This window comes from Bufo gargarizans, chromosome 3 (genome assembly GCF_014858855.1).
Source record: "Bufo gargarizans isolate SCDJY-AF-19 chromosome 3, ASM1485885v1, whole genome shotgun sequence".
Lineage (NCBI taxonomy): Eukaryota > Metazoa > Chordata > Amphibia > Anura > Bufonidae > Bufo > Bufo gargarizans.
In genome coordinates, this window is record NC_058082.1 from 291,133,022 (window position 1) to 291,159,457 (window position 26,436).

Consider the following 26,436-nt stretch of genomic DNA (forward strand, 5'->3'; position numbering starts at 1 on the left):
TATTGCTTACGTCTTCTGGTTTCTTTACCACTCCCTAGTTAACAGTGTTTGTTACATGTGCTTACAAAGTTCTTTTTTACTTAATTCATCACTTTCTACACCTGCTATTAAAGAATAAAGAAGTGATTTAGTTACAAAATGAAGTCAATTTCCTAATTTACACACTCCAAGTCTACACACCAGTTTTAAGACCTACGGCTCACCCAGTGATTCACCGCAGCTTAGATTCCTGTTAAATCTCCCTTAAAAGTAAACTCCCCTTTTAGCAATAAAAGTCTACACACAAAGCTGAGTAACTTTGTTAAATGCCATCCTTTACTGATTCTGAGCTACAGTCTATGTTCCTTCCTCACAATTCATACCCACAATAAGAGTAAAAATTCTGCTGCACATGGTTTATATGTACTCCGCAGACAATCCTGCGGGTTATAGCTTTGCTCTGCATGTAAGTGTCATCCGAGCCTCCAAAAATGAAAAAATACATTTGGAAAATCAGCAATGTAACGGAATGGAAAAGAAGCATCTTATAATTAAAAGCAGTACATTTTCAACATTATGTATGTTTAAACTGTGGAATGTTGTAAACTGTTTGTAAATGTGGAGTGATCCTTTAAGTAACTACTAAGAAAATAAAAGCAATTTTCTGCTGAGATATGTCACATTCCTTTTCCAATGCATTATTTGCAAGGTCTTGAAGCAAGATTGTGCCGTGCATGGCCATTAATCTAATTACGTAGGGGCAATAGAGCAAAACCAGTCAGTAAGTGGCCAGTGTAATATATTGAAAAGCTGCTGTTGGAGGTGTAAAAAGATACTTTTTAACTCACATCTAACTGAGGAATAAATTAACTATGGTTATTTTGTCACTTGCTCGACAGATACTTTTAAAGGCAGACAGAACAAAAGTCAAAGGTCTTTAGTTTACGATGGGCCCTTAAAATAGTTCTCCAGGCTTACTTAAATGAATCTGATACATCATTTTATTACAAAATGATGTAATTTACTGGTACATTATTGTAACTTCTCATATTAATGGTATGGTAGGCTTGAATGGTTTGTTTTGTTCCTTCTGGACACTTCAATGGATAGGCACTTACAGCTAGGTCCATATATATTCGGACACTGTCCAAATTTAGTTTTTATTACCTGTTTACTAAAGCATATTCAAGTTATAGTTATATAATGGACATGGACATAAAGTCCACTTTTGGCTTTTATTTGAGGGTATCCACATTAAAATTGGATGAAGGGTTTAGGAGTTTCAACTCCTTTACAAGTGGCACCCTGTTTAGGGACCAAAATTAATTGGACAATTGAGTCAAAGGCTGTTTCATGGGCAGGTGTGGACAATTCCTTTATTATTTAATTCTCAACTAAGCACATAAAAGGCCTGGAGTTGATTTTAGGTGTGGTGTTTGCATCATAAAGATTTTGCTGAGAAGTAAACATGCTATCAAAGGAGCTCCCCATGCAGGTGAAACAAGCCATCCTTCATCTGTGAAAACAGAAAAAAAAACATCCAAGAAATTGCTACACTATTAGGAGTGGCAAAATCTAAAGTTTGGTACATACTGAGAAAGAAAGCACTGGTGACCTCAACAATGCAAAAAGACCTGGACGCCCATGGAAGACAACAGTGGTGGATGATTGCAGAATAATTACCATGGTGAAGAGAAACCCCTTCACAACAGCCAACCAAGTGAACAACACTCTCCAGGATATAGGCGTATCAATATCCAAATCTACCATAAAGAGAAGACTGCATGAAAGTAAATACAGAGGATTCACTGCACGGTGCAAGCCGCTCATAAGCCTCAAGGATAAGAAGGCTAGATTGGACAAAAAAAAAAAAATCTTAAAAACCAGCACACTTCTGGAAGAACATTATTTGGACAGATGAAACCAAGATCAACCTCTACCTGAATGATTAAAAGAAAAAAGTATGGGGAAGGCATGGTACAGCTCATGATCCAAAGCATACCACATCATCTGTAAAACACAGCGGAGGTTGTGTGATGGCTTGGGCATGCATGGCTGCCAGTGGCACTGAGTCCCTAGTGTTTAGTGATGATGTGACACAGGACAGAAGCAGCTGGATGAATTCTGGGGTTTGGCAGGGGGTCTGAGTTTTTATAAAGGAAAACCGTCTATTAATTCCTTTTTTCTTATTAGATTACTCGATTAATCGTAAAGAATAATTGATAGAATACTCGATTACTGAAATAATCGTTTACTGCAGCCCTAGTCTGAAGTCACTTTGTGAGGCTTACATAATAGAAACCACCCTAAAATTACCCCATTTTAGAAACTACACCCTCAAGGTATTCAAAACTGATTTTACAAACTTTGTTAACCCTTTAGGTGTTCCACAAGAATTAATGGAAAATGGAGATGAAATTTCAGAATTTCACTTTTTTGGTAGATTTTCCATTTTAATCAATTTTTTCTATTAACAAAGCCAAAAAAACTCTATATTTATTTCCCCGATTCTGTAGTTAACAGAAACATCCTATATGTGGTCGTAAACTGCTGTACGGGCACACAGCCTTGCGCAGAAGGAAAGGAACACCATATGTTTTTTGGAAAGCAGATTTCACTGGGATAATTTTAAGCTGCCATGTCACATTTGAAGATCCCCTGATGCACCCCTAGAGTAGAAACTACAAAAAAGTGACCCTAAATTAGAAACTATACCCCTTAAGGTATACAAAACATATTTTACAAACTTTGTTAAGCCTTTAGGTGTTCCACAAGAATTAATGGAAAATAGATTACATTTCAGAATTTCACTTTTTTGGCAGATTTTCAATTTTAATCAATTTTTTCCACTAACAAAGCAAGGGTTAACAGCCAAACGCCATATGGTTTTGGAAGGCAGATTTAGCTGGACTGGTTTTTTGACAGGATGTCCCATTTGAAGCGTCCCTGATGCACCCCTAGAGTAGAAACTCCCAAAAAGTGACCCCATTTTGGAAACTAGGGGATAAGGAAACAAAAAAATGTTTTTTAGCACAGTTTTTATTTGAATTTTCACCTGAGGGGTTAGTTCATGTGACATTTTTATAGAGCCGGTCGTTACGGACGTGGCAATACCTAATATGTATACTTATTTATTTAAGTTTTACACAATAATATCATTTTTGAAAAAAAAAAAAAAATCATGTTTTAGTGTCTCCATATTCTGAGAGCCATAATTTTTTCAGTTTTTGGGCGATTGTCTTAGGTAGGGTATGATTTTTGCGGGATGAGATGACGGCTTGATTGGCACTATTTTGGGGTGCATATAACTTTGATCGCTTGGTGTTGCACCTTTAGTGATGTAAGGTAACAAATTTTTTATTTTATTTAGCAAGGTTTTTATTTTTTTACTGTGTTCACCTTAAGGATTAGGTCATGTGATATTTTTGTAGAGTCGGTCGATACCTAATATGTCTACTTCCCTATTTTTTACAATTTTTTTCCCTTTATTTTGGCAAAAGCATTTTTATTTTATTTTTTACTTGAATCTTAATTTTTGGGGGGAAAACTTTATTTTTTAAACTTTTTTCACTTTATTTTTTGTCCCACTCTGGGACTTTAACTTTTGGGGAGCCAATGCCAGCCAATGATCATGGCTGGCAAGCTGATGATTTAAAAAAAAAACAATCACAAGCCATCTAACACATTATATTTGTAAATATAATGTGTTAAATGGCTTCCCTGCTCCTCTGCTGGTCCTTTTGGTCGGTTGGTCTCAGCAGAGGAGCAGGCATAGCATAGGGATCACATCTCACAGGACAGGTACACAGGGCTATTAGGGCCCATTCACACACAGCTGCTGCAAACCTCTCCTTTCACCTGGGACAAAGTGCATAATGCACTTTGCCACATCTTTGGGCGATTTGCGCTTTGCACATTGTCCCATGGGGAAGGAGAGGTTTGTCCTATAAAAGGTAAAAAACAAAAAAACACCAGTAAGCAAAAAAGTTAAGTTCCAAAAGTTAAATAAAGTTTATATGTTCTGTTCAAAGGTTATTATAAAGTTAATAAAATTATTGCATTGCGGCCTGGTTTTTTTCTTTTTTGTTTTGTTTTTTTACCTTCCAGGTGGACCAACCAATCGACTAGCTGCAGCACTGATGTGCATTCTGACAGAAGCATTGCGCTGCTGTCAGATTACACAAAAGTCGGTGTATGCGGCGCTGCAAGACGAGATTTCTCCTCTGCAGTAAAAGATACGTTTGCCGAGGCATATGAGCTGAGGAGGTGGCGGTGTTCATATGCTTTGGCAAACACTTTGTATATAAAAAAATAAATAAATGATTTATTCATCGATTGATGAGCTAAGTGGGTATGGATGTTGGGCGGAGCTCCTATGTCCTGGCAGACGCCTTTCCCCTCCTTTTTTTTTTTTTGGCAGAGATTTTTTGATCCACATTGATCGATGCGAATGAAGAAATCTGTGGCGTTCATTTTTTTCTTTCAGCCCAGAAGCTGAACGGAAAAAAAAAAATCTCATTACCTGTATGCTCAATATAAGGAGAATAGCAGAAACTCCTAATGCTGGCCATACATGTAATGATTGCGGAGACCCTCAAATGCCAGGGCAGTACAAACACCCCACAAATGACCCCATTTTGGAAAGAAGACACCCCAAGGTATTCGCTGAGGGGCATATTGAGTCCATGAAAGATTGAAATTTTTGTCCCAAGTTAGCGGAAAGTGAGACTTTGTGAGAAAAAACAAAAAAAATAGATCAATTTCCGCTAATTTATGCAAAAAAATAAAAAATTCTATGAACTCGCCAGGCCCCTCATTGAATACCTTGGGGTGTCTTCTTTCCAAAATGGGGTCACATGTGGGGTATTTATACTGCCCTGGCTTTTTAGGGGCCCTAGAGCGTGAGAAGAAGTCTGGGATCCAAATGTCTAAAAATGCCCTCCTAAAAGGAATTTGGGCACCTTTGCGCATCTAGGCTGCAAAAAAGTGTCATACATGTGGTATCGCCGTACTCAGGAGAAGTTGGGGAATGTGTTTTGGGGTGTCATTTTACATATACCCATGCTGGGTGAGATAAATATCTTGGTCAAATGCTACCTTTGTATAAAAAAATGGGAAAAGTTGTCTTTTGCCGAGATATTTCTCTCACCCAGCATGGGTATATGTAAAATGACACCCCAAAACACATTTCCCAAATTCTCCTGAGTACGGGGATACCAGATGTGTGACACTTTTTTGCAGCCTAGGTGGGCAAAGGGGCCCACATTCCAAAGAGCACCTTTTAGATTTCACAGGCCATTTTTTTTACAGATTTTGATTTCAAACTACTTTGCACGCATTTGGGCCCCTAAAATGCCAGGGCAGTATAACTACCCCACACGTGACCCCATTTTGGAAATAAAACACCCCAAGGTATTTCATGATGAGCATAGTGAGTTCATGGAAGTTTTTATTTTTTGTCACAAGTTAGTGGAATATGAGACTTTGTAAGGAAACTAATTAATAAAAAAAATCATCATTTCCCGCCATCTTGTGACAAAAAAATAAAAAGTTCTATGAACTCACTATGCCCATCAGCGAATACCTTAGGGCAGGCGTGCTCAACCTGCGGCCCTCCAGCTGTTGCAAAACTACAACTCCCAGCATGCCCGAACAGCCTACAGCTATCAGCCTACAGCAGGGCATTGTGGGAGTTGTAGTTTTACAACAGCTGGAGGGCCGCAGGTTGAGCATGCCTGCCTCAGGGTGTCTACTTTCCGAAATGGGGTCATTTGTGGGGGTTTTCTACTGTCTGGGCATTGTAGAACCTCAGGAAACATGACAGGTGCTCAGAAAGTCAGAGCTGCTCCAAAAAGCGGAAATTCACATTTTTGTACCATAGTTTGTAAATGCTATAACTTTTACCCAAACCCTTTTTTTTTTTACCCAAACATTTTTTTTTTATCAAAGACATGTAGAACAATAAATTTAGTGCAAAATTTATATATGGATGTCGTTTGTTTAAAAAAAAATTTACAACTGAAAGTGAAAAATGTCATTTTTTTGCAAAAATTTTGTTAAATTTCAATTAATAACAAAAAAAGTAAAAATGTCAGCAGCAATGAAATACCACCAAATGAAAGCTCTATTAGTGAGAAGAAAAGGAGGTAAAATTCATTTGGGTGGTAAGTTGCATGACCGAGCAATAAACGGTGAAAGTAGTGTAGTGCAGAAGTGTAAAAAGTGGCCTGGTCATTAAGGGTGTTTCAGCTAGGGGGGTTGAAGTGGTTAAAAAGGAGGAAACACAGCGTCTGGTGATGTCCATGAGTTCAAGACTTCAGGCAGTCATTGCCTACAGAGGGTTTGTAAGCAAGTATTAGAAATTAACATTTTATTTACAATCATTTAATTTGTCCAATAACTTTTGAGCCCCTAAAATTAAGGGATTGCGTTTAAAAAATGCCTTAGTTCCTCACATTTTTATGTAATCATTTTGTTCAACCCACTGAATTAAAGCTGAAAGTCTGAACTTCAACTGCATCTGAATTTTTTTTGTTCAAAATCCATTGTGGTAATGTACAGAACAAAAATTAGAAAAATGTTGTCTCTGTCCAAATATATATGGAGCTAACTGTATATTAGACCAAGGTATTTTAATAGTAAATAGGACAGGTAAAGGCCAGTACTGGCTATAAGCTCTAGAGCTCATGCATCATGGAAGAACATCTAGATCCTCTTCAATTAAATATAGATAATACAGAAACTGAATCATTTTTGACTAATTTTGACTAGTTGTTCCACTGCTCAGTCTCACCTAGTCTTTACATCTATTAAATGGGTTGTCGGGGCTACAGCTATTTATGACCCATCCTCAAAAAAGGTGATCAATATCAAATGTTCAACCCCCATCAGCTGTTTTGGGAAGCCTCGGAGTTGGAAACTATACAATGTATAAAGCAGAAGCCTAGTTTCCAGCGCCGGCAAACTGCAGCATCCTGGCACTGCCACAACACAAGTGTGTGGTGCCTTCTGCTCCGGACACTGTATAGTTTCTGGTGCCAGCCTGATTGGAGCCTGGCTGTTGGCCCCCACCAATCTGGTATTGACAACCCATTCTGAAGGTAGGTCATCAACAGCTAAGTCCTGGAAAACCCCTTTAACTATCGGTTGATTGTCCAGTATGAAAGCACAAGTAAATTTTGCTTGTAGGTTTTGTCTGTTTGATTTAGGAAGTAAAGGACACGTGGAGTACCTACTTCACAGTGTGTGCACTGCTGTGTGCATAAGGCCTTATTGTTGATTAAACTGCATTCACTCATACATAAGAATGATTTTTATTATATGGGAAGTAATTCAAAGTAAATATTAGTCTCCTGATATTTCCTTTTCAGATACATTGGACAACACTTATAAAAAACGCTGATGTACATACATACAAGTTAAATGATTGAAACGTCCATCTAATTCTCTGAACTTCTTATAATTTGTCAGTGGTTTGCTAAATAGGCGGCTATTGTACTCAATGTTTCTACTTTTAGGCTCCATTCACATGTCCGCAAACGGGTCCGCATTCGTTCCGCAATTTTGCGGAACGGGTGCGGACCCATTCATTTTCTATGGGAACGGAATGAATGCGGACAGCACACAGTGTGCTGTCAGCATCCGCATTTGCGGAGCGCGGCCCTGATCTTCAGGTCCGCAGCTCCGCAAAAGATAGAACATGTCCTATTCTTGTCCGCAGCTTGCGGACAAGAATAGGAATTTCTATAGGGGTGCCGGGCGGGTGTGTTGCGGGTCCGCAACACACCACGGACGTGTGAATGAAGCCTAACCACTCCAAACAATAAGGGGGAAAAAACTCACATTCATAATTTGGAGCGGTATAGTGATCTCATACATAGAATATTTTCACTCTATTTTCTATATTAAAACATTTGCTGCAGGAACACTTTTCAAACTTTCGACAAAAATAAAACTTCAGTTATAAAATAACAAAATCATAGTTTACCCCTAAAGCCAAATATTTTCTGAAAGTAGACAATTTTACATCAAAATGTAGCATTTTGTTTAAAAATCCATGTTAGTGGTTATAATTCTGACCCCCTTGAAGAGGGGGAGAGGTGACAGTAAAACCTGCAGATTCCCCATCCAGAAAGTAACACTTTTCATGCTGCTCCCCGACTTTGTGAGCACATGCAAACAAATGCTGCATCTTGAATATTTCATCTGGTATCATTAGCTTCAATATGATACCAGGATCATGACATATTTACTACATGTCAATGGAAGTGAAAGTGTTCATCCACTTTTAAGTGTCTCTGTACTTAAAGGGGCTGTCCGCTTTTATTTTTATATTGATGAATTATACTCAGGATAGGTCATCAATATCATGTCGGCAGGGGGACGAATTCCCCCGATCAGCTGTTTGAATAGACCTGAGCGTTCATATGTTTGAGCAGGTAAACAATACCTTCAAACAGCTGATGGGTGGGGGTGCACTGAGGATAGGTCATAAATATATAAAAAAAAAAAAAAAAAAAAAAACTTCTCAGGTACGAGGAGACTTTGAAGATCTTTTCTGCAGTTTTCCCCTATACAGAGTACAGTATCAATGTGTTTTCTGCCTGACTTATTCAGTTATCAAATTGTAACAAGCATATTCTAATTAATGTGTAACTGTATATTAAAAGCTTTTGATAAATAATAGCGACGTATCAAAGGTTTTGATCGGTTTAATTGCTAGAACGAAGAGAAAAAAGCAATCACATATCGCTCTCTGTCCTTGCTGCAAGAGACGGAATCCCTTAGACTTTCTATTGAGTCCGTCTCCTACAGCGAGGAGAGAGTACGTTCTGTGTGAATGCTTCTACCTCCTCATTTTAGCAGTCACAGGGTTTTAGGACTCTGATCCACACCAGTTACAATTTAATTATAATATGCTTCTTACAATTAGATAACTGAAGAAGCCAATACATTGATACTGTACTCTGTATTGGGAAAAACTACTGAAAAGTTCTTTGAAGTCTCCTTGTACCTGAAAAGTTTTGCTAAGCCTCTTCTGACACTAGCATAACGGGCTCAGCTTACAACAGAACTATGACATCTATGCTGGAGCCATTTTGCATTATTTAAGTGTCAGGGTTTCAGTATTTTTGACAACAAGAACAAGTGCCACACACTACACTATTCTTGCCATCTAAAATGCCGTAAGGGGCAGCAGAAATCTAACAGAGGTTCTGAATTTAATTGCATGAAGAAATCATGGTATTTTAAAATACATATATAGCATAACCAGCAATTACTTTAAATACCTTAAAGGGGTGTCTCACTTCAGCAAATGGCATTTATTATGTAGAGGAAAGTTAATACAGGGCACTTACTAATGTATTGTTATTATCCATATTGCCTCCTTTGCTGGCTGGATTCATTTTTCCCATCACATTATACACTACTTGTTTCCATGGTTACGCCCACCCTGCAATCCATCAGCGGTGGATGTGCTTGCACACTATAGAAAAAAGCACCAGCCTATGTGTGTTCCCACGATCCCAGCCACCATAAAGGCCGGCACTTTTTCCTCATGGATTGCAGGGTGGTCATAATCATGGATACAAGCAGTGTATCATGTGATAGAAAAATGATTCCAGCCAGCAAAATTAAGCAATATGGATAATAACAATACATTAGTAAGTGCCTTGTATTAACTTTCTCTACACAATAAATGTCTCTTGCTGAAGTGACACAACCCCTTTAATGTCATAAATCAACCAAATAAATTATAACTGTCCACATCCAGCAGAACAAATTGAAATGCAAATGTACTAATTAAAGAGAACTGTTTCATAACTTGAACTAGGTTTGTATCATGAAATCAATGGTCCGAGGGAGGGACTGGGCAGAGAAAGGAGCAGATCCTGGGTGCAGCCACAGCAACGGTGCCTCCCTCATTACACTAAATGCCTCCTTTGTATATTGATAAAAAGCATAATTATTACATTTCTGCAGGGGAATTGCTGATCAACAAATCAAGTGCACCACTGTAATCAGGTGAGCAATACATATTTGACACCGGGCTTTGTTACATAGGGATGCTGCTGCTGCTAAACCAAAATCAGGAGTGGATGGAAAAAAGAGAAGTATAAATGTGTCCATCATACATTACCTGTGTTTATGGTAAACTGCTGGGGGAGATATATTAATGCATGTGCCCCCTGAACTTATTTTATTTGAGCCAGAATTTGAGGCACTTCCTCGTTGCACCTCATATATTAAATGTGCACACCAGAATTTGTACCCATCTGTGACATTCTAGACATGGCTGTTTGTAAGTCAACTTTTCTGCCAGCTATTTGTCTAATCCCATTTTGCACCTTATTTTGTCTCAGTCTTTTGGTCAAAAACGATATCACCTCCGTGGTGTTCTAAAAAGTAGAGTAAAATTCTGGTAGTTTAAAGCTCTAAGGCGCACATATATATTGCATCCTCCAAGAAGTTAAAGGGGTTCTGTAACTTCTTCATACTGATAATCTATCCTCTGGACAAATCATCAGCATTTGATCGGCAGGGGTCCGACACCCGGGACGGGGCTTAGCTGTGCATAGACCAGTGATACTATTCGTGACGTCACCGGCCTGCGGGAAACAGCGCGAAGGCTGTGGCGCTACTGCCAGCGCCGCTGCCTTCTCCAACAGCTGATCAGCAGGGTCCTGGGTGTCGGACCCCAGCCAATCAGATACTGATGATCTATCCAGAAGATAGATCATCAGTAAGAAAAAGATACAGAACCCCTTTAAGCAGAGAGAGGCTTTACTAGCCAAGCACTATCATCTCTAAACACCAGGTAGGCCTTTTTAAGTTGCAGTTTTACAAATGATGACAGAAATATTTTGTTAGCAATCATATAAGATACCTGTTTGTATAAACACATGTTCAACAGACAACATGGCTGCCGCAGGAAGAAGAAGATCCTCACATCCGAAAGAGGTTGCTTTAATAAGAGCACAGGCCAGATTTGGCGATAATGGAAATTCAATGATGAATCGCCCAAGATCTGTAACATTGCCGCTCCTTTGAAAGGCAGACAAGGAGATAAATTATAACTGGGTCAGTTTTGCAGGACTGTCATATAATATGTAACAAGGATAAAAACTAGAACCAAAATTACGGTAGCTGCAGACTAGTAAGCAAATATTTAAAGGGGTTGACCACTTTCTGATGAAATTTCAGAAATGGCCTAATCTGACAGTTACAGACATATAAAATTGTCAAACAGGTTACCGCATTTCTTACCCAGGCACAGAGAGTGAAGCTTTCTGTCTGTGTGCCAGGGTGAAGAATGACACATTTTACAATTAAATATGCTTGTACCCATCTGGTTAAGACATTTTCAAAATTTCATTAGAAAGTGGCCAACCATTTCAGAAATAATCTTGATTGGGAGCATTGCTGCAGGAACCAGGCATGGCCAGTACACAATGGACAGAGCTGTGAAGTACTGGTGCATGGTGCTGGAGCTTGTGAAAACAGCTGATTGTCAAGAGATGGACGCTGCAAATATGATATTGATGACCAAGTCTAAAGATAGGTCATCAATAAGTTAGTCCTGGAAAACCTCTTTTAACCTTTCAGCCCCGGAGTTTTTTTTTTTCCTTTTTGCGTTTTCGTGTTTCACTCCCTGCCTTTCCGGGGCCATAACTTTTTATTTTTTTGTTCACATAGTAACATAGTAACATAGTACACAAGGCCGAAAAAAGACATCCGTCCATCCAGTTCGGCCTGTCATCCTATTAGGGCTTTTTTTTTTTTTTCAAGTTGCACTTTCTAATTTCACCATTTAATATTGCATATGATGTAGTGGGGAGCTGAAAAAATAAAATAAAATCAAAATGGGGTGAAACTGGAAAAAAAAAAAACAATTCCGCAATAGTTTCATGGGTATTGTTTTTATGGCATTCACAATATGGTAAAACTGACCTGTTACTTTCATTCTCCAGGTCAGTATGATTATGGCGATACCAAATATGTATAGTTTTTGTCACGGGATTCTGACCCCTATAACTTTTTTGTAGTTATGTATACAGAGCTGTTTGAGGGCTCATTTTTGCGGGGCAATCTGTTCTTGTCAGTGATACCATGTTGGGGTGTGTTTGACTTTTGGATCCCTTTTTAATTTAATTTTTTGTGGGAGGTGAAGTGACCAAAAAAAGGACAAATTGGCCATGTTTTTCCATTTTGCCATTTGCTGCATGGGATAAATATTTTTAGATTTTAAAAGTATAGGCATTTTTGCATGTAGCAATCCCCATGATGTGTATTTTTTTATTATTTTTTTTAAAGTATTTTTATTTACATATTGGGGAAGGGGGGGGGGCGATTAGAATTTTTTTTTTAAACTAATGTGCAGCAGCCTCGTCACTCAGGAGGACAGAGGCTGCTGCAAACTGCATTCAGCTCCCCCAATCCTGGCCGGTTTTTGCTTGTACAACGTGACCACGGCATCTGATGGTTTAAATGTCTATGATCACCATTACCGCCAGTGACATACATTAGTCCTGGGTGCCTGAAGTTTAAAACAGCAAGAACTTGGTGGCTATGGCACCTACTCTGTTTGCGAGCAGGAGCCAGCGCTGTACATGTACTCTGCTGGTCGGGAAGGGGTTAAGATATCCTACCATTTTGTAAATAAAGTTCCTATGCAGAGACTATGTCTCCATATAAACTGGCAGCTGCAGTTTTTTATTAGGCCCCTCCTTCTGCTCCCTGCTTCTTGCTACCTTACAGACAGTAAATGAGGGAGACATTGAAGGGTGTATCATATCTGTATGATCTACACGCAGGGTTTGTTTGTAATCTGTAACCATAGGATTGCATAGGAGCTGTGTACACAGTATGGTAGGATACTTTGCAGGCTTTAATGTTGAGATGCGTAAAATAAAACTTCGACTCCCATTCTCCTAAACTAGCGGGAGTTTCAGTGGTTTTAAAGTATCTCTCCCATTCTCCTACACTAGCTGGCGTTTCAGTGGTTTTAAAGTACCGGTATCTCTCCCATTCTTCTACACTAGCGGGAGTTTCAGTGGTTTTAAAGTACCGGTATCTCTCCCATTCTTCTACACTAGCTGGAGTTTCAGTGGTTTTAAAGTATCTCTCCCATTCTCCTACACTAGCTGGAGTTTCAGTGGTTTTAAAGTATCTCTCCCATTCTCCTACACTAGCTGGAGTTTCAGTGGTTTTAAAGTATCTTTTCAGTTAGGAGCTTCATTTATAGCTGCTTTTCACCTCAACTACATTAGGGCAGATCTGTGACTACAGCTTACCTACCGTGCCTACAGGGAGTTAGGGCTGTATTACACCAACAGATTATCTGACAGATTTAGTCTACTTTCACACTCACGTTTTGGCTTTCCGTTTGTGAGATCCGTTCAGGGCTCTCACAAGCGGTCCAAGACGGATCAGTATGCATCAGTTGCGTCTCCATTCCACTTTGAAGACGGACACCAAAACGCTGCTTGCAGCGTTTTGGTGTCCGTCTGATGAAACTGAGCCAAACGGATCCGTCCTGGCACACAATGCAAGTCAATGGGGACGGATCTGTTTTCACTGACACAATCTGGCACAATAGAAAACGGATCCGTCCTCCATTGACACTCAATGGTGTTCCATCTTGGCTATGTTACAGATAATACAAACGGATCCATTGTGAACGGATGCAGACGGTTGTAATATCTGAACGGATCCGTCCATGACGGATCCGCACAAAACGTGAGTGTGAAAGTAGTCTAACACACACAGATCTTTTGTTATACACACCAGCTATTGGTCTGAGACTGGACAGAAACTGATATGTTTGTGTAATACAGCCCGTAGTCTGAAACACACCTCCTTTCTTATCTTTGGGTTAGGCTGCTGTTCCCTCCTCAGATTGGCTGCCATTTATAACACAAGCTTGATGTGATATCTCATGGATATGTCACTAAGGCCCCATTCACACGTCAGCAATTTTGTTCCGCATTTTGCGGAACGGAATTGCGGACCCATTCATTTCTATGGGGCCACATGATGTGCGGCCCGGCTCATGTCCTATTCTTGTCTGCAATTGCGGACAAGAATAGGCATATTCTATTAGTGCCGGCGATGTGCGGTCCGCATGTCCACGGGTCCGCAAAACACGTTACGGATGTGTGAATGGACCCTAACAGTCACTGAGATACACCTTTAAAGGGTTTCCAGAGACTAGTGATAAAGGATCTGACTATAAAACGGCACCGGTCATTTTCATGGGCTGTGTTGAGCATTGCAGCTCATAGTTTTCTTAAAGCTTCAATGTCACTTTCTGATGATCCTGCAGAACAACATCCCTGAGAGCTTAATATATAATAGATGTTAAACGCTTAACATGTTATACTGGGATGGGTGATGATTAACCATGAATAGACACACTTATTTCAGACAGATACATTTTCCACCCATGGATAATCTTTATTTTCCCCTACTAAATATGGCATTGTGTCATGTACTTATTTTATGTTCAATTATTTGCGTTAAACATGCTAGGGTATATCCTTCACATTCTAAATGTCAAAATACTCTGTTTTGTCATTTAAAATTACCATTTTACATTGAGAGGCTGAAAACCTGTAAAGAACTAGTCTCACTCAATCCTCTAGAAGTGAACATATCACCCAATAACAACTTTGATTGTGGGGTTCCCACTGCTGAGTCACCTGCAAATGATTTTGTGGGGTAATTCACGTGCTTCAGATGATGAGCCACTCTTTGTAGACGCTCTTCACTCTGGCTAATTGAAGGGGGGTAACAAGCAGGGGATCCCCCTGTCCTATTACATGAGAACAAGGAATGTCCAAGGCAGACAATAAATCTGTAACTCAGACCTGATCAGTAGAAGCTAATAAATAATACGGAGAACCTGGCTTAACCTTTACATAGCCCTCTGTCATGAAAAAAATACTTTTTAGATAAGGGCCGATGTAAACGGAGAGATTGAAATCTGCACCATGATATTCACTTTTTTCTGAGTTGCTTCCTTTAGCTTCACGGCCTGCAATCTTCAACAACGCCGCATGCAACACCAAAACCTCTGAGCTCAGCGAACTTTCTTTGTGAACCATGCTCTCGCCCCTCCCCTCAATACTCTATCCTGTGGCCTGGTGTCTTCTACCTCTTGCAGACCAACATTGTCCTCTGCTGTGATCTCTATGTGAAAAAGCAGCTCAGAAGTCTCCTCTGGGATATATGGCATGCTATGTGTGAATAACACTAACCTGATCAGAAGAATAAAGCGCTCAGGAGCAGAGAGTAAAGGTGCACATGCACCTTCAATAGCTGCATTTACGTGTTTTCAATGGGAAGAGAGGAGAAAGCTGCCGGTGGCTTATCTGATGATGGCTTATATCCGAGGAAAACTAAATTATGAGGTGTTCAAATTCAAAGTGGACAATCCTTTTCTCCCACAAATCATCTGTCAGGGAAGTCAGGAGCTCCACATACATATTAGATTCCTGATGAGAACAATTGATTTGGCCAACAAGACATTAATGTGCATGGAGGCTTTTGCTCATGGCTGCAGGATCAGACACACATACATAGGGGCACTTTTATTAAGATTAGCGTTTTAGACGCTGGTCTTAATAAAGGCCCATAGCTGGCGGTGGATCCGCCGATGTAATGAAGAGGTGCCGACCTCTCCAGAACTTCAGCGCATCCAGCACCATTTCCAGCTTCCGAGCTGTCTTACAATTAGACCTTTCTCTACGTCTAAAACAGGCATAGAAAATGGTAAATGAGATGGGCCTGCTGGCCCCTCCCCACCCACAATTTTAGACCTGGCGTGAGCGGGGCGAAGTCGCATTCAGCAGCGCAACTAACCTAATTTAGGTGTATTTCAGCATAGTAAATGACCCCCATGGTGTCTGCATCTACCTGGTTTACACAGGTCTGCTTGATCTCTTACCTGCAAATCTTCTACCTATGAATGAATTGGGTATCAGTAATACATTAAGGAATTGCTGATAAGGCACCTTCCGTACATTTGTTTCAGAGTGCCTCCAAGCTAAACAGAAGGCTAACAGTGCCAGAACATTATAAAGGATGACCGTTTTAAAGGGTAAAATAAAAGCTGCTTCTGCTATGGTAGCAAAGCGTGCTGGCAACCCCTTCAGGTAGCTCAAGGGTGTCACAGTGTGTAATAACATTCAGCATCAATATATGATCAATAGCATCATAGCAGGACACATACAATGAAAGTGCTGTAAATTATATTCATTTAACATCTGCAGAAAACATAAAATCATTTACTCTGCATTAGGCTTGTTTCAGATGGGTGTTTCAATTTAAAGAGGACCTTTCACTACAATAAAAAATGTAAACTAAGCATACAGACATGGAGAGCGGCGCCCAGGGATCTCCCTGCACTTACTGTTATCCCTGGGCGCCGCTCCGTTCTCCCGGTATAGGCTCCGGTAGCTTCAGATTTTCGGCTCAACTGGGAGGAGCCTGCCGGCGTCTCCTTCTCCCAGGCTGTAGCACTGGCCAATCGCAGCGCTCAGCTCATAGCCTGAGAGAAAAAAAAACTCTCAGGGTATGAGCTGAGCGCTGCGATTGGCCAGCGCTACAGCCTGGGAGAAGGAGACGCCGGCAGGCTCCTCCTAGTTGAGCTGAAAATCAGAAGATACAGGGAACTATACCGGGAGAACGGAGCGGCGTCCAGTGATAATAGTAAGTGCAGGGAGATCCCTGGGCGCCATGTCTGTATGCTTAGTTTACATTTTTTATTGTAGTGAAAGGTCCTCTTTAAATCTGCAAAAAACAAATGAATATCATTCTGTGTGGACATCTGTATGGCATCTGTTTTTATCACAACCAAACACTTGAGTGAAGGAGTCTCAGATGGGAAACAGACAAGAACAGCGTGTACTGCCAGTTTCTCGGTACAGACCGATGGATGCATGAATTGACCAATTGGCTTTAAAGAGGACCTGTCACCATAAAATGCAGTGTAAGCCTCAGACAGCATATTGCAGAGCAGCAGGAGCTGAACAGATTGAAATATAGTTTTATAGGAAAAGATTCAGCATCACTTGTAATTTATACAATTTTATCTCAGCTTTTTCTAACTTCAGTTTTACATGGGGTAGGTATTATCAGTGATTGACTGTATTCCCTGTATGTGTACACATAGAGAGCTGTCAGTCACTGATAGTTGTACACAGGGGAGGTGTTATCAGTGATTGATAGTATTCTCTGTGTAAGTGTGTATACAGAGATAGCTGTCAGTCACTGATAGCTATACACTGGGGAGGTGCCATCAGTGATATAGCATTCTCTATGTAAGGGCTCGTTCACACGAAAGTTTTTTGTGTTTCGTATACGGGCCGTTTTTTGCGTTACGTATACGGCCCATATACGAAACCATTTATTTCAATGGTTCAGCAAAAAGAAAAACGGAATGTACTCCATATGCATTCCGTTTTCGTATTTCCGTACAGAACATGTTCTATTTTTTCCCACAAATCACGTTCCGTGGCTCTATTCAAGTCAATGGGTCCACAAAAAAAGGAACACATACGGAATGTACTACGTATGTCTCCCGTATCCGTTTTTGCAGAAACATCTATTGAAAATTTTATGCCCAACCCAATTTTTTCTATGTAATTACTGAAACACTACTGAAACAAAAAACTGAAAAACGGATCCGGGAAAAACGGCCCGCAAAACACTGAAAAAGCCATACGGTCGTGTGAACAAGCTCTATGTATGTATACATAGATAGCTGTCAGTCACTGATAGTTGTACATGGAGGAGATGTTAAAAGTGATAGCATTCTCTGTGTAAGTGTGTATACATACAGTAGCTGTCAGTTACTGATAGTTGTACACAGGGGAGGTGTTATCAGTGATTGATAGCTATATATGTTTTACACACTCACAGAGAGAATGCTATCAGTCACTGATAGAGCATGTTCTCCTCAGTGTACACGCTCTATCTTTTTGCGGAACGGAAGGATCGCGGACCCATTCAAGTGAATGGGTCTGCGATACCCATGCGCCTGCCCCACGGATGGTGCCTGTGCATTGCGGACCGCAATTTGTGGTCCACAGCACGGGCTTCACACGATTGTGTGAACAAGCCCTAAGTGTGTATATATACAGTAGCTGTCAGTCAGTGGTAGCTGTACACAGGGGAGGTGTTATCAGTGATTGATAGCATTCCCTGTGTAAGGGTTCATGCACACAAATGTATTTTTCTTCTATTTTTGTTCCATTTTTTTTTTTTAACAGGTCCGTATACGGAACCATTCATTTCAATGGAGCTTCAAAAAAAAAACAAAAAAAAAAAACAACACTTAAAAGGACTCCGTGTGCATTCCGTATCCAAATGTCCTATTCTTGCCCATTTTGCGGACAAGGACAGGCATTGTTACAATGGATTTGCAAAAAAACAGATGCAACATGGACACATCCATTTTTTTCCGGATCCGTGTTTTGCACACCGCAAAATACATACGGTCGTGTGCATGAGCCCTAAGTGTGTAAACAGAGAGAGCTGTAAGTCACTGGTAGCTGTACACAGGGAGGTGTTCTCAGTGATTAATAGCATTCTCTGTGTAAGTGTGTATACAAAGATAGCAGTCAGTCAGTGATAGTTGTACATGGGGGAGATGTTATCAGTGATAGCATTCTCTGTGTAAGTGTGTATATATACAGTAGCTGTCAGTCACTGGTAGCTGTAAACAGGGGAGGTGTTATCAGTGATTGATAGCAATCTCTGTGTAAGTGTGTATACATAGATAGCTGGCAGTGTTGTAGGGTTTCGCTCTGGTAAATAGGGTAAGCGGACGCAGTACAGAGGCAAAAGACAAGTTCTTAACGCAAAACTTCAGTGTTTATTGACACTTGAGGCAAATGCACAAAACAATGCGTTACTTTGCAGTCTTTGTGTTTACTGCTGACACATTGGAAAGTTCATTTAAGACAAGTCACCTTGATGTCAGTTCTGCCTCCAGCAGTCCACGGCAGGCTTTAGGGGGCCTGTTTCCTAGGCCCATGGATCTCAGCCCTCCAACCTGGCACCAAGCCTCAGATCCCAACACAGAGATTCTACTGCTGAGCCCAGCTGCCTATTTAAGGACAGCCAGGTGCTGCCAAAAACCCGGACCGGCAATAAAAATACAGTCTGGTATTTGACCCCACCTGGCTGATTATCAGCCCAGCAGCGCACACTGGGAGTAAAATACCTGTTTTCCCAGACCATTCCCCTCACTGTGTCACAGTGTGTATACAGAGATAGCTCAGTCACTGATAGTTGTACATGGGGGAGGATGGGGGAGGTGTTATCAGTAATTGATAGCATTCTCTATATAAGTGTGTACACATAGATAGCTGTCAGTCTGATAATTTAAGCTCTACAGCTCAGAAAGAGTAGTGATATAAATGCATAAATTACAACTTATACTGAATCCTTTCCCACAAAACTAAATGTCAATCTGCTCAGCATCTACTGCTCTATAAAATGCTTAATGCAGACTGCATCCCATTTTGTGGTGACAGATCCTCTTTAAACCCCTTTTAATTTTTACATTTTTGATTTTTCCTCCCCACATTGTTTTTCCTCCCCTTGTTTTTTTGCGTAACCAACTAGTTTTTATTGGTACCATTTTTGTGGTATGTACAACTATTTGGGGGAAGGGGGGGGGGGGGTCCAACTCATGGCATACCTACTGATCAGCTGTTTGAAGGGATCATGGCACTCATGAGACCACTGTGTCTTCTTCAATATTTACTTGCACACTATCTCCATTGTAGCAGCAGTGCAGTGTAATTACAACTGCTCATCCCGTTCAAATGAAAGCAAGAGGGTGGTGTAATTACATTGCACCACTGATACAAGGGAGACAACGTGAAGGTAAATATTGAAGAGGACCCAGCGCTTGCACGAGCACCATGAGCCCTACAAACTGCTGATCAAACCCTTTAATGGGCTGTGCATGTGGATAGAGCATGGATGGAAAATACTCTCATGTAAATCAAGTCTTTATGAGAAAAGGCAAACTACACTACTAATTATACGTGTTAAGTCCTGGGTTAAAGTGAATATTAGATAAAAAATAGATTATTTCACCTGTCAATTGCACTGCACTGGTAGAGCTTCCTGAGTGCCTCTAAAATAAACTTTTCTTCAGGTGGATCCAAGTAGGGGAACCTGTGGGTAACATCGGGAGCCAATAATGCATATGTCTTGAAGCAGCAGTAAAATCACACCAACTGAAACTCACAATTGGAAGGGCGCCTTAATATGGTTTTTCAATCTGGAACACTTACCAATAATCCAATGCAGAGGTGATAAAAAAAAAGTATACCAATTTATGCCAACCTAACAGAGGCCACTCTTTTGGCCTCTGGCAGGTGGGCGAGGAGCACACACTGCACATGTGTTGCAAGCTTTCAAAGAACATATGTTGGACATGTTCACATAACGAGATGTGAACACAGCCTGAGCTAGTACAAATCATGCTATTTATATGATTACACAACATCTACAGTGGACACTCATTTTTTTTTCAAGATCACTTATTTGTAATATTATAACTAGGATCCACATACATTAGTAAATTGAAGCACTGTATCCTGAATGTGTGTAATCCCTAGCATGAGAAAAACTTCAATTAGACAGACTAGTGTCTGGAGACAGAGGAAGCATAGAGAAACTATATTTTAGTACATAGGGTAGCAGGACCACTGGAAACAAGCATTGACGCTTACTGGTCCTCTGTATATTATTGATCAGGTTTACAAAACGGAGACAGGCACACCAGTCTGTCTAATTGATGGGAAGCATTTCTAATGCTAAGGATTACACACATTCAGGATACTGTGTTTGTATTCCTAACGTACAGTACGTAGATCTGGAACTATAATAAACTGAAATAAACTAGAAAAATATTTCCATTAATTTAGTCGACTTCAAGCAACAACTTTCCAGGGTTACTATTACAACAAGGGTGCAATACTAAAGTAACAATGTATTTAAGGAAACACTGGATTACCTGATGACATCATTTACCTCCAGGCATTTAAGGGTCAGGATGACAGATGTAAGGCTGGTTCGCTTAATCTCAGGGATCATGTGATCTGGCATACATTTCTCCCAGAACTCCTCACTGTAAATCCGATGGCATTTCCCAGAAGCTGTCCTGCCAGCCCTGCCAGCTCTCTGCACCGCTTCGCTTCTTCAGGAAATGAAATAACAAAATTTAAAAGAGAACAGCTCATAATAATCTAATACAAATATAGCAAAATGACACCACCAATTTCACTTACTTTGAAATAGGCACAATTTCTAAAACATCTAGACCAGCTCTGGGATTATGGTTTAACTGTTTCACAAAGCCGCTGTCTATGACATACCTGAAAAACACGACGAGTTCAAAAAAATAATAATAATTGTCTCAGAAATATTATTTGTCTAGGGCAGTTTCTACATTCGCTTAGCAAAATGCTGTCTACATTTTTAACAATATTCACCATAAATGTCTGATAGGTGAGGGTCCAACTCTGCTGGCCTGGCTCCTGAAACCCCCTATTGATAAGCTGTGCCATGTCACTTCCTAACACACAGTATAATGGGCAGTGGTCACATTGTGCTTAGCAGCATGAATTTGACAGCTGTATGCTACGGCTAACCGGGGGGTTCCCAAGGGAAGGAACCCCCACTGTGATGTCCAACCTCTTTAATTCTCCTGAGGACATAACCACTTTAATATTCCTAATGTAAAGATGCACTATGTGAACATTGTTCTGAAACTGCTGCAGTGATGTGTCTTTCATAGTCAAGTTGATGCTTTGGTCAGCCATAGGCTGCAAAGGACACATAGTCCTGTCCTCATTCTGCAAAAGGGACTTAGTGGAAAACAGCATGGAATTTTAAACATATGTATATTACATTTTTATTTTCAGCCAATAGAAAGTGATTTTTTTAAATTATTTTTTGTGCTTGTAAACCTTTTAAAAAATTTCATATTTACAACAGCAGAAGCTAGTGAAGCCCAAGTTTAACAGATTTACATACACAAGCCAATCAGCAAATTTGACAGCCAGTCATAGCGTGCCTTATGCATGTGCGCTGCTAGCCAGGACACCGCGATGCCAGCGAACAAACAAAACTGTAATTGTAACAGCCTACATAATGTCAAAACTTTGTACCTAATGCCTTCAATTGTCACAGACGTTGCAGCAATGTTTGTGGCTACTACACACTTCCTAATGCCTTTTGGAGGTGGGAGAAAAATTCTTTTTTGCTGATCTATAAAATGACACAGGATATAAAAACAGGAAATATAGTTCAGTACTTTAACACACATATTCCATAAAAACATTTTCAACATTCATATTGTCTAGGATAGAAACATTACCCTTCCTTTACCATTATATTTATAACTATATGTCCTTAAATGAATGTGAGCTACACGTTAAAGAGGACCTGTCACCACACCTGACGTGTTTTAAAGGGAGTCTGTCACCACATTTTAGCATGTTAGACCGTTAAAATAGGGTTATGTGATCCAGCCAGAACATAAAAACGGTACCTTTGTGGTAGAAAACGGACTTTTCTTTTTGCCGAAAATGAACTTATAAGATTATGTTCTGAGCCCTCTCAAGTGCCCAGGGCGGTCTCTCAATCCTCGGAGCCCCAGGCAGGCACCTCCTAAACGGCTCATAACCCCGCCCTCCGTGCGCCTCTGCCCGCCCGTTTACTCCCCTCCCCTGTCCTTTTCCACTGTGGCTGTGCGGTCCAAATCGTAGCGGGCGCATGCGCAGTAGGTATTGCGATGCCCTGCCAGGAGCGGGCATCGCATTGCGCATGCGCCCGCTACGATTTGGACCGCACAGCCGCAGTGGAAAAGGACAGGGGAGGGGAGTAAACGGGCGGGCAGAGGCGCACGGAGGGCGGGGTTATGAGCCGTTTAGGAGGTGCCTGCCTGGGGCTCCGAGGATTGAGAGACCGCCCTGGGCACTTGAGAGGGCTCAGAACATAATCTTATAAGTTCATTTTCGGCAAAAAGAAAAGTCCGTTTTCTACCACAAAGGTACCGTTTTTATGTTCTGGCTGGATCACATAACCCTATTTTAACGGTCTAACATGCTAAAATGTGGTGACAGACTCCCTTTAATAGCTTCATGCATTCCCCGTGTAATAACAATTCTGGAGCATCTATTGCTAGCAGTCTGTAGTAAAGGTACAAGGGGGCGGTAACCAGTTGAGGGGGGGGGGTGTACCTGCAGTCTGAAAATGGCAGCACTGATTGGATAGAGTAAGTCTGTGCAGGTACATCCCCTCATCTGGTTACCACCCCTCTGTACCCTTACTGCAGACTGCTAGCAATTCATTCATAGCTTCTAGTACAAATAATAAAGGAATGGCACAACATAGAGACATAAGAATGGATGCTCCAGAATTGTTATTACATGGGGAATACGTAAAGCTATTAAAACAGACATGTCAGGAGAGCGAAAGGTCCTCTTTGAGCATATCTTTAGGGCTCCATAGTGTCAAAAAGACACTTTTTGGCCTCTGGCCCCTAAGGGCTGTATTTACACCTAGCGATAGTCGGGCAGACAAGAGTTCGTAGGACGATCTGTCTGTGTAATAGTGCCTACCATTACCCAACAAGCTCGTTCATCAGGAAATCTCAATTTTTAAACAGGTTAAAAAAAAAAAAAAAAACATTGCTTGCCGGCGGCAGATCATGCTGTTTAATCATGGTATCCTGCCAGCAAATAATGATTCAGTATAGGGATGAGCGATCACTTCTCCCCATACTGTTGAGGAGATCGCTGCACGTAATAGTAGCTGTCTCCTCCACTGATGAGCAGGCGATTGTCAGGAAGGAACATTTCCTTCCAAACAATTGTCTGCCTCATCTACTGGTGTAATACCAGCCAGACTTCTTTACCCTTTCTTTTCACTGTATAGAAAAGTGGCACTTTCTATGCTGAAACACCCCACAAAAAAAAACAGAAGTACACTATGCAAAAAAACTGAAGTATATGTTTTTACAATGGGAGTTTATGGATTCTATATAGGTATAGTAAAATATGTTGCAGCCTCCATCTAAACTATATGTAGGGAGCTATTCCATTCATACAGGAGTAACAGCAGTCGGACCCCTACCAATCAGACACTTATGCCCCATCCCATGGTTAGAGAAGTTTTTAAATCTTTTAAATAAAACAACCCCTTTTGAATTGAAACAATTCTTTTCTTCTAAGCAGCATCCTGAACATATGTAGACTTCTGCAAAGTGAGCTGCGGTAGCAGAAAATTACTCTTTAGGGAGTCTGAAGGACTCCTTAAAGGGAACCTGTCATGTGGATATTTGATTATAATCTAACTAATTATATACAATCATTAACTACTAAAAAGTGCCTTAGATGTATTCACTTACTGGTGTGACAGATGGTTACCTCATAATACACACAAAGATGCCGCATGACGCATGCTAATGAGCTGATTTGAGTCCAGCGTGAGGTCATTGAGTCCAGCGTATATTTAATTCAGAGCTATAGCCACTCCCCTGCCCACCTGCTGCTGATTCCTAAGGCAACAAACTGTCACTCAGCAGCAGGTGGGCGGAGAGAGTCAAGAGCTCATGAATATTCATGACTCATCATTATCAGCTGGAGCTTTTCAATACAAGATGTTGGCAGATTGACCGGGTCAATTAAAGAAAGTGACCCAGCATTTTGCTAAGCAAATCAGTCACTTATTTATATTGCCCTTAGTTAGGACATAAAACTGGTGACAGGTTCCCTTTAAGGAATGTTGAACTGCAGTTTTTCACTAGAGTTTCGTTTTTAATGTCAGGGGATGTAGGACCAGAGTATCTCTAGGGAGAGTATACAACCTTTTCAACAATAACACTTCCAATCATGGGTTTTGCAGTAATGGAAAATTTTCAATTAGTGCAATTTTAAAAATGATAGAGAAAATAAATATTAAAGTGTAATACCAGTAGAAAAAATGAAACGTGTTCATTGAAAATAACGAGATTTTTGTGAACTCATCTGTAAAATCTCTTTCTCGCGTAGTTCATTGGGGGACATAGGACCGTGGGTATAGCTGCTTGCTGCCACTAGGAGGCGACACTAGGCTGAAAAGTGATAACTCCTCCCCTGCAGGCTATACCCCCTCCAGCCTGGAGACAGCATATCAGTTTGTGCCCAAGCAATAGGAGAAAAAAAAAAAAAACATACGGTAAACAACCAATAACTGACAAATGTCAGTCGGATTGAACCAGAACTGGGGACCATACTGGCCCACCAACCGTCATTATTTGCGGCAAACAGAACACTGGGTGGGAGCTGTGTCCCCCAATGAACTACGCGAGAAAGATATTTTACAGGTGAGTTCACAAAAATCTCGTTTTCTCGCTCGTATCATTGGGGGACACAGGACCGTGGGAGGTCCTAAAGCAGTCCACGGGGAGGGAACAAATCACATGCCCATGGAGAAAAACGCCCTCGAGGATGCATAACTCACTGCCGCCTGCAAGACTTTGCTGCCTGGAGCAGTATCTGCCGGTGCCTAGGAAGGCACACGGTAAAACTTGATGAACGTGCCGGAAGACCAAGACGCTGCCTTCTAGGAGCAATGCCTGGAGTAGATGAACCCGAGAAGTGCCGACCGCTGGTCGGGCAGGCCATAACTCCACTGGGCGGTGCCACGTCCTGGGAAGCAACTGTCAGGCAGACATCCCAGGAAAAACTTCCCTTCAGAAGTCGTCAGCTATGACAAGGACCTCCAAGAGAACCAGGTAAAAGTCTGTATAGCGGAAAGCGCTAGATATGGACCAGCAAATCTCAGAGGCCAAAATTAGATGGCTGATGGAGAGCCCGCTGTTTAAAATGCGAAGGAGAAAGAAGAGAAAACCATGTCTGAGATGACTTGGAAAGCGGCGACTACCTTCTGCAAGAAAGAAGATACTAGGCGGAGCACTGCCTGATGCAAATGACAAAGGAAAAATGTACGTACAAGAAGGCACTATCAACTTAGAAAGCCGCCGGATGGAAGATCCCGCCACCCGGAATGCCGCCTTCCTAGAAATAAAAATAAAAAGAAGAAGTTCCAGAGGGAGGGCTTGTTTCTTACTGAAACGCCTCCAGCGATCCACAGGTCGTTTGGACGAAGCCGGTTGCTGGCCACAACTGTGGAAGCAGAACCAAAATCCAGGTCCGCAGGATCCTCCTCTGGTTAAAAGAACACCCCTTAGGAAGCGGTAAATTGGTAGACTAATGCCCCTAGAGCCATCGGGCTTGTGGTGAGACTTCTAGCGAGAGAAGCTGCTTGAGAAACTACTGAGAAAAAAATTCCTGAGCCAGGCATGCCCAACTGTAGGCCAAAGAACCAATACCTCGGATAAAGGTAGAAGCAAAAACCGATGTGAGCATCACCGGTTATGGAAAG

At 41.0% G+C, this 26,436-nt stretch overlaps 1 protein-coding gene across 6 annotated transcripts in view; it reads right to left on the reverse strand.

Moving 5' to 3' along the window:
- Nucleotides 1-26,436, reverse strand: part of DHX40 (DEAH-box helicase 40) — a 128,358-nt gene that overhangs the window by 60,744 nt on the left and 41,178 nt on the right. For all 6 annotated transcript variants that reach the window (XR_006388278.1, XM_044286333.1, XM_044286330.1 and 3 more), the window contains 5 exons: nt 22,176-22,275; nt 21,294-21,380; nt 21,020-21,202; nt 20,095-20,175; nt 10,868-11,025 (listed from right to left, as the gene is read on the reverse strand). Coding sequence is in view for 5 of the 6 variants with exons in the window: in XM_044286333.1 (XP_044142268.1) it covers nt 10,868-11,025; nt 20,095-20,175; nt 21,020-21,202; nt 21,294-21,380; nt 22,176-22,275 (609 nt within the window). In the remaining variant the exon portion in view is untranslated. The remainder of the gene's footprint in view (nt 1-10,867; nt 11,026-20,094; nt 20,176-21,019; nt 21,203-21,293; nt 21,381-22,175; nt 22,276-26,436) is intronic.